The sequence below is a fragment of the Erpetoichthys calabaricus genome, chromosome 2 (genome assembly GCF_900747795.2).
Source record: "Erpetoichthys calabaricus chromosome 2, fErpCal1.3, whole genome shotgun sequence".
Taxonomy (NCBI): Eukaryota; Metazoa; Chordata; class Cladistia; order Polypteriformes; family Polypteridae; genus Erpetoichthys; species Erpetoichthys calabaricus.
In genome coordinates, this window is record NC_041395.2 from 234,453,004 (window position 1) to 234,470,739 (window position 17,736).

At 36.4% G+C, this 17,736-nt stretch overlaps 1 protein-coding gene across 1 annotated transcript in view; it reads left to right on the forward strand.

Annotated features, from left to right (window-relative positions):
• lhpp (phospholysine phosphohistidine inorganic pyrophosphate phosphatase) overlaps positions 1 to 17,736 on the forward strand; it is a 290,090-nt gene that overhangs the window by 154,387 nt on the left and 117,967 nt on the right. The window contains exon 6 of the mRNA XM_028795255.2: positions 8,240 to 8,331. Within this exon, the coding sequence (XP_028651088.1) occupies positions 8,240 to 8,331 (92 nt within the window). The remainder of the gene's footprint in view (positions 1 to 8,239; positions 8,332 to 17,736) is intronic.

Here is a 17,736-nt window from a genome sequence, read left to right on the forward strand (position 1 = left end):
CGAATAAGGCCCTGATTTTAAACCCGTTTAAGACCGCCAGGCCTGTGTGTGGGATGGCCAAGGGGTTCATCAGAGTGCACCAACCCCTCCCCCCCTCCACCTGAATTCCTCCTCGCTTCCAAGTGGCTTGCGCGCCCACATCTCCGTGGACGCCGGCGCAAGCTCCGGCTTGTAGGTGGGGGGTTGGGCTAGGTTTCAGAACATATCCCAGCTGAGCTCGACTAAGGAACCGTTCTGCTCCCCCTCTGTGCCTCAATGAGATTCATTAGACTTTTCAAATTGATAAAGTCTTTACCCCAGACCGGCTGGGCGAAGCCGCGGGGTAGTGCCTCTAGGAGCAGATAACAAGCCACCTGCTCCACTAATTGGTAGGGGATGTTTTCCCCTGGCCGTAGCCAGCGCCCTACTGCAGCCCATAAAGACCAGGTCTGCTAGTGGGTCGGCCGCTCTGGGTCGAGTCTCCACTGTCTTATATTCCTCACCTGCCAGTCTGGGGCATCCCTAGGTGGGACTCGGGATTCTGTCTTCACAGGGAGATGGGCCCTCTCCCCCGGGACAGCATAATAAGCCCCCTTTGCCTCCCCCCTCCGGGGCAGCCCAAGTCTGTGAGCCCCTCCTGCACACCCCCTGGCCTGCCAGAGTTGTCTAGTCAAGTGTGTCGGGAGCGGAGCCCGCACCGGGTCCTCCCAAATCGCAGGGCACTCTCCCCGCCTGAAAACTCGGCCCCGGTACGCTCCCACCTGGGTTTATTGCAGATCCTGTCCCTTTCTCTTCTGGGATCCAACCATCCTGCCGACTACACCAGTGTCACAAACTCCACTCTGAGTCATAACAAGTTTTGGGGCAGCCACCCGTATATTTGGTATCCTGGCTGCGAAAGTTGCAAAAGTATCAACAGCACTGATGTGCACAAAACCGAGTCCAAACAGACCTGAGGGAATAGGGAAAAGGTGGAGGCTTTTAAAGAGGAAGACAGGAAGTGAGGTCAAAGGGGTCCGGCTCATAAGGGTCTTCAACCATAGGCTCGTGCCCAGACATGACATCATAGGGGCCGGAGTCGGCAAGGTCGTCTTCCATAGGCTCGGACCCAGAAGTGACGTCAGTAGAGCCAGGTGGGATCTCCCGTGAATGGTCTACAGGCATCTGAGTTGTTTCATTTAAAATTCATTGTGGTAATGTACAGAACCAAAATTAGGAAAAAGTTGGCTCTGTCCAAATATTTATGGACCTAATTGTATATATATACTGTATGTATCTATACATATTAATAAAAGGCAAAGCCCTCACTGACTGACTGACTGACTGACTCATCACTAATTCTCGAACTTCCCGTGTAGGTGGAAGGCTGAAATTTGGCAGGCTCATTCCTTACAGCTTACTTACAAAAGTTAGGCAGGTTTCATTTCGAAATTCTACGTAATCACGTGAACTAAAAACAAGGAAGAGATTTACAGCACGAGTCAAACGCGGGAACGAAGGTAAATGACGTTAATTTTTGAGTGTCTTTTAATACTGTGTAAGCATACATATTAACACATGTGCAATTAAACGTGTGCATTTACGGGGTGATTTCTCAGGCTTAAAAGCTCGCCTTTTATTAAAAAGGTAAATGCAAACTGTTTTCATTCTGAAGGGCACAAACCACGTTAGATTTCAGACGTTAAACGCGCAAAAATGTCGGTACACCAGATAAATAAGCGCAACATATTATCAGTTGTATTGTATGCTTACAATACATATAGAAATGTGTTAATCGTTAACTAATATTATGGGATGGTGTTTTTCGACTCGCGCCTTGATTTAAACGTTTGCATTTCTTGGTGGGTTTGCGTAGCTTATTGTCAATATCTTTACACCTCTTTTTAAGACTTAATTTAAAAAGGTTTTCTTTTCTTCTTAATAAAAATTTAAAAGCGGTACTTCGCCGGTGCGAAGCGCGTGGATTTGACCGACTGACACATACAGACATATTCATGAGTGCAGGTACTTCGGAAAGAAAGCACCGTGTAAACCTAAAGTTTAAATTAAGTTCATAGACCTACAAAAGGTTGCCATTCATTTGAGGCAAGATTGCTTTTCTTCTGTACAACTATACGTTGCATTCTCAAGAGTGTGCTTGCACGGCTTCAGATATAGATATATATATATATATATATATGTATGTATGTCTATATATAAATATGTAAGCTTATAAGTACTGCCTTACTTCTCTTTAAGAAACGAAGATGTACTGATACTTGATTTAAACGATTCCATGTCTTCCTGGGTTTGCTTAGCTTATTGTCAATATCTTTACACCTTTTTTTAACACTTATTGACTGAAACGGGCTTTCACGAAAAAAGTTAGGGCTTTGCTACAGGATACACCCTCCACAAGTTAAGCAAGTAAAAATAAAATATATATATTTCTGTTTTATTTAAACCTTTTAAGTTCGTATGCATAGCCCCATTTGGCTGTTTTATTTTTTTTTTTCTTTCTTCAGTAATATTTAATCTCCTTAAAGAAAAAGAACATATCCATTTTACTTTTTTTGTTTCTCTTTAGTAATATTTTAGTGTAAAAGGATAACCGGTATTTAAACCTTTTATGTTACTTTATAAATTTATTTTACACAATGTTGAAAAATTAATAAGAAAGCTACATATTTTGGCAGCTGCTGCTTTAATTTTCAATGAAATGAAAAAACCTCTCCAAGAGAAAATGTCAATGAAGAAGAAACAGTTTGCACTATCTAAAAAGGAGAAACCCTCATTTATAAAAGTTTGCTGCAGATGACTTAACTGAAAATAAATGAATAGTTCCTATGTGTATAATACATATTTATCTATTTGACTTATGCCTTTATTCCAGCAACTTGCAACATCTGAGGTACAATTTCTTACATTACTTTTCTTTTTTGCAGCACAGGCAGGTGAAGTGACTTCCTCAGCGTCACACAGTGGTGTCAGTACCAGGATTTGAACTGACAAGCTCCAGGTTTACTGAAATATTACTGAAGAAAGAAAAAAAACGAAAACGGGCAAATAGGGCTATGTATACAAATGTCCATCCATCCATTATCCAACCCGCTATATCCTAAATACATGAGCCAATCCCTGCCAACACAGGGCAAAAGGCAGGAAACAAACCCCGGGCAAGGTGCCAGCCCACCGCAGGGCGCACACACACCCACACACCAGGGACAATTTAGAATCACCAATGCACCTAACCTGCATGTCTTTGGACTGTGGGAGGAAACCCAGACAGACACGGGGAGAACATTCAAACTCCACGCAGGGAAGCGAACCCGGGTCTCCTAATTGGCACCTTTCACTGCACCACCATACTGCCAGCATACAAACTTAAAAGCTTTAAATAAAACAGAAATATATACCTTTATTTTTACTTCCTTAACTTGTGGAGGGTGTATCCTGTAGCAAAGCCGTAAGTTTTTTCATGAAAGCACCTTTCAGTCAATAAGCCTTAAAAACAGGTGTAAAGCTAAACTTGCAGCACCGCTAATCAATTACACTTGCCTAACGCCTCTCCTAAGGGGACATACTGTGGGATCTGGGCATCCGTCAAAGCACAAATCACAGGCCCGATTAGAAAGCGGGAAGCTGTGATTTGTCGTCTCCCTCCCATGTAACAATCACAGCCCGTGTTACAACGCACTATGTATGTATGTATATATGTATATGTGTGTGTTTATGTATGTGTGTATATGTATGTGTATATATATGTTGATATGTGTATATATATATATATATGTATATATATGTGGATGTGTATATGTATATATATATGTGGATGTGTATATGTATATATATATATGTATATGTATATATATGTTTACATAACCTCTTTAACACACTACTTCTCCGCTGCGAAGCGCGGGTATTTTGCTAGTGGGATAATAAAATTGAATGTGTGTTATTAACAAATGTCAATTTGCTGGGTTTTTTTTTTCTTCAGATGAGAAGCATAAATTAAAATATACTGTATTAAAAGATGAAAGAAATGAACATAAGGCTTAAATCTCAACATTGCCAGTATGTTTTAAAATGAGCATATAAAAATAAAATAATTAAGGATATGCATGTCTAAATTACAGACAACAATGCGATAAAGCTGTGCTGGCTAATCAATATAACTAGTAAAAAGGAAAGTTGTTTTTAATTAATAATAATCAAATGCATTTATCGTAATGCATCACTGGAACATTGCCATGCTCTCACTTTTACTGTGTTTTTTATATATCTCTAGAAATTGTTTAAAAAAATAAATAGATAGATAGATACTTTATTAATCCCAAGGGGAAATTCAAATAATCCAATAGCAGCATACTGATACAAAAAACAATATTAAATTAAAGATTAATAACAATGCAGGTAAAAACAGACAATAACTTTGTATAATGTTAATGTTTAACTCAGGGTGGAATTGAAGAGTCGCATAGTTTGGGGGAGGAACCATCTTCTCAGTAACAATAAATAACAAAGTCTTACCTTCATCTTGAAACTGAAAATAAATTTTAGCACCTCTCTGCACTGAAATTACGTGGATGTTTAGGTGAGATTTCTAAACCAAATTTTATCCAGATTCTTCTGACTCTGACAAGTTTCTGTAAGAGGCATGATCACAAAGTTGTGTTCCTAAATCTGAATCGGGTATTCATTAGTCCATATTTTGTAAGTGTCCAAAGATGAATTCCTGCTTACTGAAAAAATCGTTTCTGGTATTTGTAATTAATATACATTTCTTTGTTCAGAATTAAGCCAATAGGGATGCCATAAACTACAAAATCATGTATTTTGGCATCATTAAATTTATAATAACAGAGAAAAGTGTACCTTTGGCCCCTCCAGCCCCACCCCGATTTTTATGCCACAGTCAGAAACTTAGCTAAAGAATTCTGCTGTAGCGAGTCTCCCCATCTCAAAAACCTAGGATCTTGCTTCTCTTCAATATTAACAACAGACGAAAATGTGGAACAAATTTTAATGGGAATTCAAAGAGTGACAATGCTGACAGAAGATAGAACTGGGAATTGTTATGGGTCAGTTGAATCCATTCTTCAATGAACAATTAAACATGAGCAATTTTGGGTTCTCAGAATATTGATTTCTAAAATGAAGTATCATCACATCCAGTGTTCCAAGGAGAAATTTGAGCTAATGAATTCAGAAAAAAAGGTGTTTTCAATAAGTTGGTATTGTACTTTCATATGAGACTATGAATCAGAAGGTAAACAACAGCTGAAACAATGGAAGCCTGACCATTCCGCAACATACTGTAATGCTTTACCAATTCACCTGCAGCAAGTGACTGTGTTTGGATATTCTCTTTTTGATCAAACTTTGCACTACACAACCAACAGTCTCCCAAAACTTTTGCACTGAGTACACTGTGTACAATATTCCTGAACTGTACTATTTCTACATTAAGACTAGATACAGCATTGCCCACTATTCCCCACCAGATTGCACTGTTGTGCAAAAATTAATTAAACACACCTCAGTAATTTAACAAGTTTACAGCAAAGTCAACTTAGTTATCATAATCAAATTGTTCCATGATATGGTCAAAGCAATTTTTGAACTGTATCCTTTCAGTTCTTGAGACTGGAAGGCTATAATCCTTTTAAGTGAGTGATTGTTTGTTTGTTTATTTATTTTTGTGGCTCAGTTTAAAAGGTGTGTGAATTAGCATATGTTACTATTTTGTAGTAGTTGTCATCATTATCATGAACCGTGGCAATTGTTTGCACAGTACAATTTACCACGTTGCCCATTGATCAAAAAATGGAAATCTATGGACATATATATATATTTTTTTTTTATTTTTGCTCTCAGTGTGGTTTATGTGATGTTGGTGTTAACATGTTTTTTAATACTGTCCTTTGGTAATGTTGTGTATGACAGAATAGTAATATCCTATTGATCTTACTTTTGTTTGTGTGTTTTTCTTTTTTTATGGCATTATTTGCTTGACATTTTATCACCACTGGTACTGATAGGCTCATACATTGATAATGGAGTCGTCCTACCTTACTTAGTCATAAGAGGTTTACAGGAAGCTGTCTTCTTCCTCAGTCACCCTCCAAAATCACTACCACTGCTCCAGTCTTAATCGACTCATTCTATGGGGCAACAATGATCTTTTTTGTGCTATGCACAGGCTCTTTTTATGGTTGGCTTCTCCAGATGGTTCCAGCCCATCTGAGAGTGTCCTCTTTCCCAGGTTCTTGATACTGTTGCTGAATACAGTCACACAATATTAAATCTGAATCTTTATTTTTTTATATTTTATAAGTATGACTGGCATGCCAGCCATTACCTGGCTGGGACACCAGCTAGATGGAAGTTTTGTTTTTGTACAGCCCTATTTGGTTCCTTGGGTGCTTGCAGGGGAAGCTGCAGAGCCCTATAGTGGACTTCCACCATACCTGGGAGTGATTCCAAGTAATACTGATGAGCCACCTGGAGCACTCCCAGGAGCTGAATAAAAGGAGCTGCCTCGCTCCATTTGAGAAGCCAGAGTCAGGAGGTGGAGGGCAAAGCTTGCCAGAAGGAGTAGAGGCAAACAGGAAGAATAGAGAAGAGAGAAGGGACTGAGCATTGTGTGCCATTTGGTGCTGTGCTATGCTGTGGGGAGTGAAGGAAGCGCTCCCATAAGTAAATAAATTGTGTGCTGTAGGACAGAACTTCTGTCTCAAGTCTGTCTGTGTCAGGTGGGGTGGCTGGTACGGCCACTGGTGGTCCGCTATATATTAAGTAGCAGTTTAGAAAAGGTGTATGTTTACTCTGGTTCTCTTTATCTAATATTACATTTTGTTTAAATATCTAAAGCTATTCATTTTGACAAGTTTACAAAAATAGAGTAACAGGCAGGGGGCAAGCACTTTTACACAACATTGTATGTAGGGTCTTGGACAAATTGAATAGTTTTTTTTTGTTTTTTTTTAATTTAAGAACCTGACAAGCCAACTGACATAATAGTCATGAGACGATATTGGTGAATAAAGCCACAAATTCTGTAGCACTTAAAATGAAACTATCATACTTAAAGTTTTAATCTTGTTATTATACTGTACTGCAACTGATAATTATAAAGAAAGGCTGAGAGAATAAATAGAGATTAATCATCCAGGGTCCACAAATGGCTTATCACAGGTGTGCAATATAAGTTGTAAACATTGTGTTGGCTCTTAGATGTCATCAGGTGAATTATTTTACTAAATGTTTTCTTAAAGTGGAAACTTGTTAGCAATATTTACTGATGGTCTTGTCTTTCTATGGAAACAAAACTGACATTCTGTTTAATAAATTAGTTAATTAATGCTTCAATTCAAGCATGTTACCTCCTTTCTCTGTATGTTTAATTTGAAGTGCTTGTTGTCTTTTAATGTTTTATTTCTTTCCTTTTCATTTCATTTTGGTTACCTTCAGGTATCTATGGTTCTATTATTTCTAAGTTTTAAACTGAAAATTTTGGATCTAGCCACTGTATGATTCTACTTATTCAGCTATTGCGATCTGGAACTTATTCTGCCATCTCTGCCTACCAGACAGGAACAAACCCAGCATAAGACAATAGACACAAAAGACTATTCATGCACACTCTAAATCTTATTCTGTCATCCAAGTCCAGTTTAGAGTTGTAATGTGGGAGAATGCCAGAGAACCTGGAGAAAACCCACACAGATACAAGGAGAGTCAGGAAACATCTCATAGACTATGGTCAGGCCAGGATTCAAACACAGTTGTTTTAAAGGCTTTAATATTTTCTTTAAAAGACAAAAAGTAGAAGTACAAATTTGTTGGGGGAAAAAATAAATACATTATAACTACAGTGAAATTTCTGCATACACTGTGACAGCAGTATAAAATACATCATTAAGAACAGGTTATAGGCAAACTCCTTTGCAGCTAAACTCAGGATTACATTATCCACTAAACTTCATAGATTAATTGGAGTTTGGAATCTGTTCTTGTCAATGTGTTTTTGGGAGACACCTAGTATCTCTTGGCTTTCCTTTTTAGCAACCATAAATTTAATGATGGAATAAATGCTTTTAATGGATATTTGTATTTAGTTGTGGCAATACAACGTTATTTCATCTTTAACATGACTGTGTTTAACATCAAGGATGTGTAAACATCAAAGTAAAGCATTCAGTAATCTCAAGAGTATAAATTATTACAGGAATAAAAAATGTTTGACAGCCAGGTGATATGTTTTTATTCTCCTTGACAGGCTATCATGATTGGGGATGATCTTGTAAATGATGTTGGTGGTGCCCAGCAATGTGGGATGAAGGCTTTGCAAGTCAGGACAGGGAAGTACAGGTCAGTTATTTACAGCTCAATTTTCTCACTGTGTTATCAACACAATTGCCCTACTCAATTAACCATTTATCTAGTAAATACCTGTGTAATTCAGAAGCACTGGGGCATATAGACATCTTTTCTTGGCTTCGGCAGGTGAATCAGGAATTATAAGTTTTTATGAAATATTCAATAAACTATCTGAAAAGAATTTTTTTTGTTGTGATGTTTGAGTGTTACTACATACTGTATAAAACACACTATATATTATTTATATGTACAAACATACTGTAGATATATATAGTATACATATATATGCGTGTGTGTGTGTGTGTGTGTCTGTGTATGTACATATATATATATAAACATACATGGGGTGGGCAAACGTAAGTTTACAGTTGTGAGTACACAAAGAGTATATTCTTGTATTATTATTTTTGTGTTAATTTTTGTTACACATGACCTGTATCTTAAGTGCACTGTGCCATTGTGACATTCTTTTGAGTTAATAAAACTATTGTAATAATCATAACTTGCATGACTTTTTCCATATGGACAACTGCAAACCTACTTTGCCCACCCCTGAATATATATGGATATTTACTTTTAATGCATCACATCATTCATTTAATTATACCTGAATATGGTACCTACAAAATACTCTGTCATAAGCAAAGTTTCTATTATTATTTTTTACAATGAAGAATACTTTAGGAGGATCTTAAATTAACTTGAATTAACACATTGTGGTATAACTTGCTAAGTATTTGTTTTTCACTACTTTTTAAATGTTTCAGAGCTTTATAAAGTTAGAAGGAATAAACCTTTTATTTGCTTTAAAAAAATGTTGGTCATAAACCATTATTTTACTTGTATAGCATCAAAAAGTGGAACATTTAATTAAATTTTGCCATTAAAAATAATATGAATAGTAATAATACTTTACAAAAAAAATCCTTCAATATTCATTTCATTGTAAAGTTCTTCAAGAATATATTTAAAAAATATTAGATTAATTATTTCTTTTTAAAAAATAGTGAATATAGAATTTGGCTTCTTACAAAAAAAACATTTTGCTTAAGATCAAACATTGTACATGCCAATTAAATATATAACATGAATTCAGAAGAGAACACAGAATAAATAAACTAATAGATTAAGCAAATTAATAACCTACAAAAGTTCACTGGGGTCTCTATGTAATGACTTCATGACATGCACATATTATACGGCTAATCTTAGACATTTACCTAAACATAGAGCTGGAAGCTTATTCATCTGAATCCACTGTTTACATGTTTGAATGCAGCATGTACATTTAAGACATATAAATGAAATGCATTGAACTCACAAGCATTGCACCTAGCTATCAATCTAGTAATGATCCCATTGAGTATTTTGTTCATACTTAGAGACAAGAGCAGCGTAAAGTGTAATTGAGCAGCACTACTAACAAATCCCATACAAAGCTTAATGACCTACAGGAACACACCACACACAGGAATACCAATGAAAGACATTTTTCCTGATGATTTTTGTTCACATTCTTTGTACACATTTAGACTTTAGGGTACTTACAGACAAATGGAAGTGTTAAAGAAAAATGTGAAAGCACCATCTTTCAGTGTGGGAAAAGATAATGCTGTGAGACTACCGAAGACAAGGAAAATGGATCAGAGAATCTATTCAGTTAAAATTAAGACCTCAAGTAGGTGTGGGGCTTGGCAAAGTGTTGTAATAGAATGCTGATTAACTGTGCTTCACTTTTCCAAGCTGCAGGTCTAATCATAACACCCAAGAATGGAAACTGAACTTATGGGCTGGGAAGAACAACAGTATTAAAGGTTACTGAGAAGAACTAGGGGGAATTTATTAATAACAGAATCAGTATTCTGCCCAGAGAAAAGAAAACCTCTAGATTCCTTGTCATAGTTCTAATGATTTGCTGCTTAAAGGTTAAAAATTAGCAGTGACAGTTAAAAGGTAGATATGCTTTCTACCAAAAAAAAACCCATAAACACACAAATACTAATATCACTTTTTAAAGAAGATTTTGACATAACAAACATAAAAATTATTTTCGATTTAGACAGAATGCGTTTGGTGATTCCAGTTTATTATGAGATTTGACTTGGCTGTGGTGTTACAAATACTGGTTAGTAGAGTATAGTTTCAAATATGGCATAGAAACAGTATTGTGTAGGTTTTGATGGTGATGTAATGGTGAGTGATAATGCTTGCCTCCCCAAACTGCAATAAATAACTCTGGAGTCAAGACTGTATATCAAAAACAAAAACAAAAAAAGTCTGTGGCAAAGCTGTGCATAAAGAATAAACAAACAGAAATTGTCTTCCACCAGTATAGAGATTTTCATTAGGGTTGTCTCAGTGTGTAATGCTAACCTATAAAAATAATGTTCCTCCAAAATATAGGAAAATGAAGGCTTTAATTAGTATGCAAAGAGAGAAGATTGATAAATAGCATTATACAAATCAGTAAACAATTATCTGCCCCAAGAGATGCCAGGCTGAATATAATGGAGGGCAGCTAACTTGTCTGCTTAATTTATATACAACTCCTACTCACCTCACTCTTCCTCTTTCTCAGTGCCATTATTCTGCCAGGAACACAGTATACTAAATTTTCTTTCTGCACTTAAGTTCATTAAGCCCTGGAGGGGAATATGAGGTTAGTGCATCCCTGTAAATCACTATAGCCCACAGTGGATCCTACATTGACTGCAACATTCTGAGACCTTTTGCTGCCATTAGTGGGCTTGTGGTACATGGCCAAACCTCATAGAGTCCTCATTTTGCAGTTTCACTTCCTACCCATCTGCATGGGGTACTGATTTTTCAGAATGTGTCCTGCCTCACTATTGGTAGCCCCCTGTTTGAGTAGTTTGAGCAATATCCAGGGTGGACCAGATATGAGCATTATGCAGATGTTTGTAAATGATATAAATAAATACAAGGGGACACATGCTGTATGACTAATTGGACTGGTGCCTTGTCAAGGTTTGGTTCTTGCCTTGTGCCTGATGCTGCAGTGTAGGTCTCATACTGTATATGTACAGTATATTTGTCTTATCTTTATATACATTACACTACTGGACAGTCTGAAGTAGTCTACAGCCAGTATTTCAAGGCCCCATTTTGTTCTTTAAGGAATGTCTTTCTTACCGCCACTTGCCCTGTCAAACCTGAACCACAAAGTCTCCTCTTCACAGTATAAACTGAGACTCGCTTTTTCCAACCACTGTTAAGCTGTGCTTGAAGCTGTTGTGCTATGAGGCACCTATCATGCAAGCTGGTGACCCTTAGAAACTTGTCTTCTGATTGGGTTGTGACTTTTGGTCTGCCAAATCTCTTCCTATCACAGTTTCTACCAGTTTCCAAATGTCTTAAGATTATGTAGGACACTGTACTCACTGACATTTTGACTTATTTTGCAATTTCTCGAAATGAAAGGCGTACATTTCTAAGGGTAATAATGCTCTGTCTCATTTTCTCATTTCATTTGTTAATTGCATTTTTCTTGCCATTATCACTGGAATATTGTCCAAGTACCTCAGAGGGTGTAGTAACACAGTCTTCCAACTCGGCTTTAGGACAGACAGAGACTCTATAAGTAATCAACAGAAGTTGGGATACCTGTGTAAATTGTTTGCTTCAACTTGGAAAGCTTAATTTACTTTAATTGCTGCAGACTCTCTGTAGGTTGTAACCTATTAGTTGTTCTCTGAAGAAGACCCATCTATACTAATAAAAGGCAAAGCCCTCACTGACTGACTCACTCATCACTAATTCTCCAACTTCCCGTGTAGGTAGAAGGCTGAAATTTGGCAGGCTCATTCCTTACATCTTACTTACAAAAGTTAGGCAGGTTTCATTTCGAAATTCTACGTGTAATGGTCATAACTGGAACCTGTTTTTTGTCCATATACTCTAATGGAGGAGGCGGAGTCACGTATCGCGTCATCACGTATTACGCCTCCTACGTAATCACGTGAACTGAAAACGAGGAAGAGATTTACAGCACGAGTCAAATGCGGGAACGAAGGTAAATGACGTTAATTGTTGAGTGTCTTTTAATACTGTGTAATTGTTGAGTGTCTTTTAATACTGTGTAAGCATACATATTAACACATGTGCAATTAAACGTGTGCATTTACGGGGTGATTTCTCAGGCTTAAAAACTCGCCTTTTATTAAAAAGGTAAATGCAAACCCTTTTCATTCTGAAGGGCACAAACCATGTTAGATTTCAGCCGTTAAACGCGCAAAAATGTCGGCACACCAGATAAATAAGCGCAACATATTATCAGTTGTATTGTATGCTTACAATACATATAGAAATGTGTTAATCGTTAACTAATATTATGGGATGGTGTTTTTCGACTCGCGCCTTGATTTAAACGATTGCACATCTTGGTGGGTTTGCGTAGCTTATTGTCAATATCTTTACACCTCTTTTTAAGACTTAATTTAAAAAGGTTTTCTTTTCTTCTTAATTAAAATTTAAAAGCAATACTTCACCACTGCGAAGCCCCTCTAGCGCTGACGTCCGAGGTTCGATTACCGTAAGCGAGTGCAGTGAGTGTGTACGCCTGATGAGCCAAGAATAAGGGGGAAAGACGTGTCGCGTACTCTTTGCATTATTTGACAGTAAACTATTTTCATCCATTCTATGATCTGCTTCTCACAACTGAAGGCACCGTGGCTGATGTTACCTGACTTGCTGGCCAACCATAAGCGTTACCTGGTAGGTAACCACCCACTGACGTCCGACGTTCGATTACCGTAAGCGAGTGCAGTGAGTGTGTACGCCTGATGAGCCAAGAATAAGGGGGAAAGACGTGTCGCGTACTCTTTGCATTATTTGACAGTAAACTATTTTCATCCATTCTATGATCTGCTTCTCACAACTGAAGGCACCGTGGCTGATGTTACCTGACTTGCTGGCCAACCATAAGCGTTACCTGGTAGGTAACCACCCACTCACTTCACTCCCTTACGGGAATCGAACCTCGGACGTCAGCGCTAGAGGCGAAGCCCCTAAAATTGCGCCACGGCGTGTGGTTCGTTTATTTGACAGCATGTAGATCGGGGTAATTACATTCACGGCATTCGTAGTCTGATTCACAATCTGATTGTATGGCTGGTTACCTACCAGGTAACGCTTATGGTTAGCCAGCAAGTCAGCTCGAACTGATCACTCGAGTGAAGGCAGCTTCACAAAAAAACAGATCCTTAAGAAACTGTTATTGGTATATTTTCCCTCAATTTTAAAAGGTTTTCTTTTCTTCTTAATAAAAATTTAAAAGCAGTACTTCGCCGGTGCGAAGCGCGGGGATTTGAGCGACTGACGCATACAGAAATATTCATGAGTGCAGGTACTTCGGAAAGAAAGCACCGTGTAAACCTAAAGTTTAAATTAAGTTCATAGACCTACAAAAGGTTGCCATTGATTTGAGGCAAGATTGCTTTTCTCATGTACAACTATACGTTGCATTCTTAACAGTAAGCTTGCACGGCTTGGTCATATTACAACCGGAGTGCTGAACTGACAACGTCGTATACAAACAGAACTATAACAATCATAATAAACAAACAAAAAAAAAAAAAGCGAAGAACCCTTGCATTTAATAAAAAGGCTCCTTCCTTGGCGAAGCAAGGAAAAAGGAAGACCTTATATGGCGTTCGTTTATAAAACAGCGGAAAAGCTGTGTTAAGGCTGCTTCACAAAAAAACAGATCCTTAACAAATTGTTATTGGGATATTTTCCATCAATTTAAAAAGCTTTTCTTCTTAATAAAAATTTAAAAACAGTACTTCGCGGGGATATAGATATATATATATATATATATATATATATATATATATATATATATATATATATATATATATATATATATATATAGATGTATATATATAATATATATATAGATGTATATAGAGATATAGATATATATAGATATAGATATATATATATGTATGTATGTCTATATATATATATATATATATATATATATATGTAAGCTTATAAGTACTGCCTTACTTCTCTTTAAGAAAGGAAGATGTAATGATACTTGATTTAAACGATTCCATGTCTTGGTGGGTTTGCGTAGCTTATTGTCAGTATCTTTACACCTGTTTGTAAGACTTACTGACTGAAACAGGCTTTCACGAAAAAAGTTAGGGCTTTGCTACAAGATACACCCTCCACAAGTTAAGGAAGTAAAAATAAAAGTGTATATTTCTGTTTTATTTAAAACTTTTAAGTTTGTATGCATAGCCCCATTTGGCTGTTTTAGTTTTTTTTTTTCTTTCTTCAGTAATATTTAATCTCCTTAAAGAAAAAGAACATATGCATTTTATCTTTTTTTGTATCTCTTTAGTAATATTTTAGTGTAAAAGGATAACCAGTATTTAAACCTTTTATGTTACTTTATAAATTTATTTTACACAATGTTGAAAAATTAATAAGAAAGCTACATATTTTGGCAGCTGCTGCTTTAATTTTCAATGAAATGAAAAAAGCTCTCCAAGAGAAAACGTCAGTGAACAAGAAACAGTTTGCACTATCTAAAAACGAGAAACCCTCATTTATAAAGGTTTGCTGCAGATGACTTAACTGAAAATAAATTAATAGTTCCTATGTGTATAATACATATTTATCTATTTTACTTATGCCTTTATTCCAGCAACTTGCAACATCTGAGGTACAATTTGTTACATTACTTTTGTTTTTTGCAGCACAGGCAGGTGAAGTGACTTCCTCAGGGTCACACAGTGGTGTCAGTACCAGAATTTGAACTGACAAGCTCCGGGTTTGCTGAAATATTACTGAAGAAAGAAAAAAAAACGAAAACGGGCAAATAGGGCTGTGCATACAAATGTCCATCCATCCATTATCCAACCCGCTATATCCTAAATACAGGAGCCAATAAGTAGATATGTATATATACAGTATATATATATATATATATATATATATATATATATATATATATATATATATATATATGTGAATGTATGTATATATGTATGTCTATATTTATATGTATATGTATGTGTATACATATATACATATATATATATATATATATGTATATGTGGATGTTTATGTATATATATGGTGACATAACCTCTTTAACACACTACTTCTCCGCTGCGAAGCGCGGATATTTTGCTAGTTTGTAATATTCTCATATTTCCATTTTTCGTTTTTTGCTAACCTAACTTTAAATTTAAACCTTTGACAGCTTACTGCTAACCTATTTACAATTTTAGGTCATTCATTGCATTTGAACTGATTAAAGTTGAAGAAGACATGGAAAAAATTAGGTGCTGTAAAACATTTGACCGGTAGTGTATATATAAACTTTGCCTTCTGTCAGAGCAGTACTCTGTTCAGGATTTATTTATGCCTCGTCGTCATTGCTTCTGGGATAGGCTTCTGTTCCACTTGACGAATAGGTGATTTAAATTTTATTTGAGACTTAAATCCTTTTTTAATATGATGCATGTCATTTTATTTCTTCTTTGAACTTGAATGCCTGAGAGTGTATAAGAACTCCATATTTTTAAGGTAATCCGTCTTTGTATAACTGACCACGTTAATTGATACATGAAGTGAAAAGTGGCCAATGAATGGATTCAATGTGTGAAGATGTAGAGTGTCTTTATTTGCAAGGTCAAAAAGTAACTGATTGAAATAATGACAGGAAATATGATAAAAATGAATTTCAGCTCTAAGGATGCCCAAAAACACCAGGGTGGAAAGGAGTAACCACCCAACCTATGTATGCTTTTTTGTTGTTGTTAAGTGCTATCCCTGTACTGATGACATTGCCCTTGCATTGTATTGTACAAACACTAGGGGGTAGTATTGTTATTCACAAGCAAATGCAGCTGACATGAATTTTAAATTATATACTCATATATATAGTATTAAGCTGTAGGTTTAGTTTTTATTTAAACTTTGGATAAAAAAATTGTATGCATCAAATGGACTCTGATTTAAAAAATTGAATTTAATTTTGAATTTTATGGAACAAAAAAAAAAATCTCACTCATTGCTTTACAAGTTTGTACACAGGCAGCTAGTATATTGTATTTGTACCAGTTACATGTTGAACACTTTAATATTTTTTTTTATTTTTAGAATCCTTGTTGTTAAAAAAAACCTATTTTTTGATTTCCTGATCCAGCTTCACACTTGGCTTTATTTTTTTCTCTTTAGCCAGTTTTCACTGGTTATTTTTCAATGTTGTAAACCAGTCAGCTTGTTCTTTGCTTTATCAGTTTTATTATATCATCTTTGGATGACAGGAAATGCGTTTGAGTCATCCACTGCCAGGAAGACCAAAGTACTCAAATAAGGTGTTTTACATCTTAAAAAAAGTTTTACATGGAATTGAATAGCACACTGAAAAACAAGGTGTTAAAATAAATAGACTAAACATACTCATAGCTGCCACACTAGGCCTGACAAATTTAAGACTTGCACCCCTAACAACTTAGTAGAGTGCCTTAGGCACTCTTCTTTTGTCACACTTTCCATTATTTTTCTGTCGCTGGTCTTGCTGTTAGCTGTTAGCATCAACTATTTTCCAGTCCAGTCTCAATTAAGTTTTGGCAGGAAGAAGCCTTTAAACTTCAGCTAACATCAGTTTCTGGGAGAAATTTCCTGACTGCTTCTAGGGTCAGAGCTTACCTTCTCACCACCTGAGGGCTTTGCAACAAATCCTGAGGGAGATCAGCCAACCCTAAAGCAACTCCCCAGTACTATAGTGAGTAGCACTAAATTTCTCACTGGGGCCACCTATTAGACTGCTGAAACTCGGGCAGTAACCTTATTTGACCCCCACACTGTGCTAGTTTAACAACCTGGCTTCTACTAGTTCCAGAGTATCCTAGATAAATATAAGTCATGGTGCTCTTCTATAGATGTTAGTGCAGTTCCCTTAGCATAACCATAAACGCCATTAGTATCAAGGAACCCCTGAGCATGGTGGCCTATGGCCCAAACTTCTTACCATTACTGAATTTTCAGCCTAGTTCTGAGTGGTTTTTCTGTGCTATTTTTTCCAATTTTCCTTGTTGCTTTGCATTTCCATTTGTCTTACAGTTTAAAATAATTAGCACATTTTACAGATTGAATTAGGTGTGAATTTTCATTTTTCTTGTAACCTGGTTGCTTTGTATTGTTTCTGTTGAGATTTTATTACTGGAAAAAGCAATTATTGGATTTACATATGCATTAAATTCAGTTTAAAAAGTTTTTTGTCTACTATGTAATTTCAGAAAAATTAGTGTTATTTTCATGTAGCTAAGATGTAGTTTTGCACTTGAATAAACAAGAAAACTCAGACCCCCGTGACCCTGTGTTAGGATATAGCAGGTTGGATAATGACTGAGT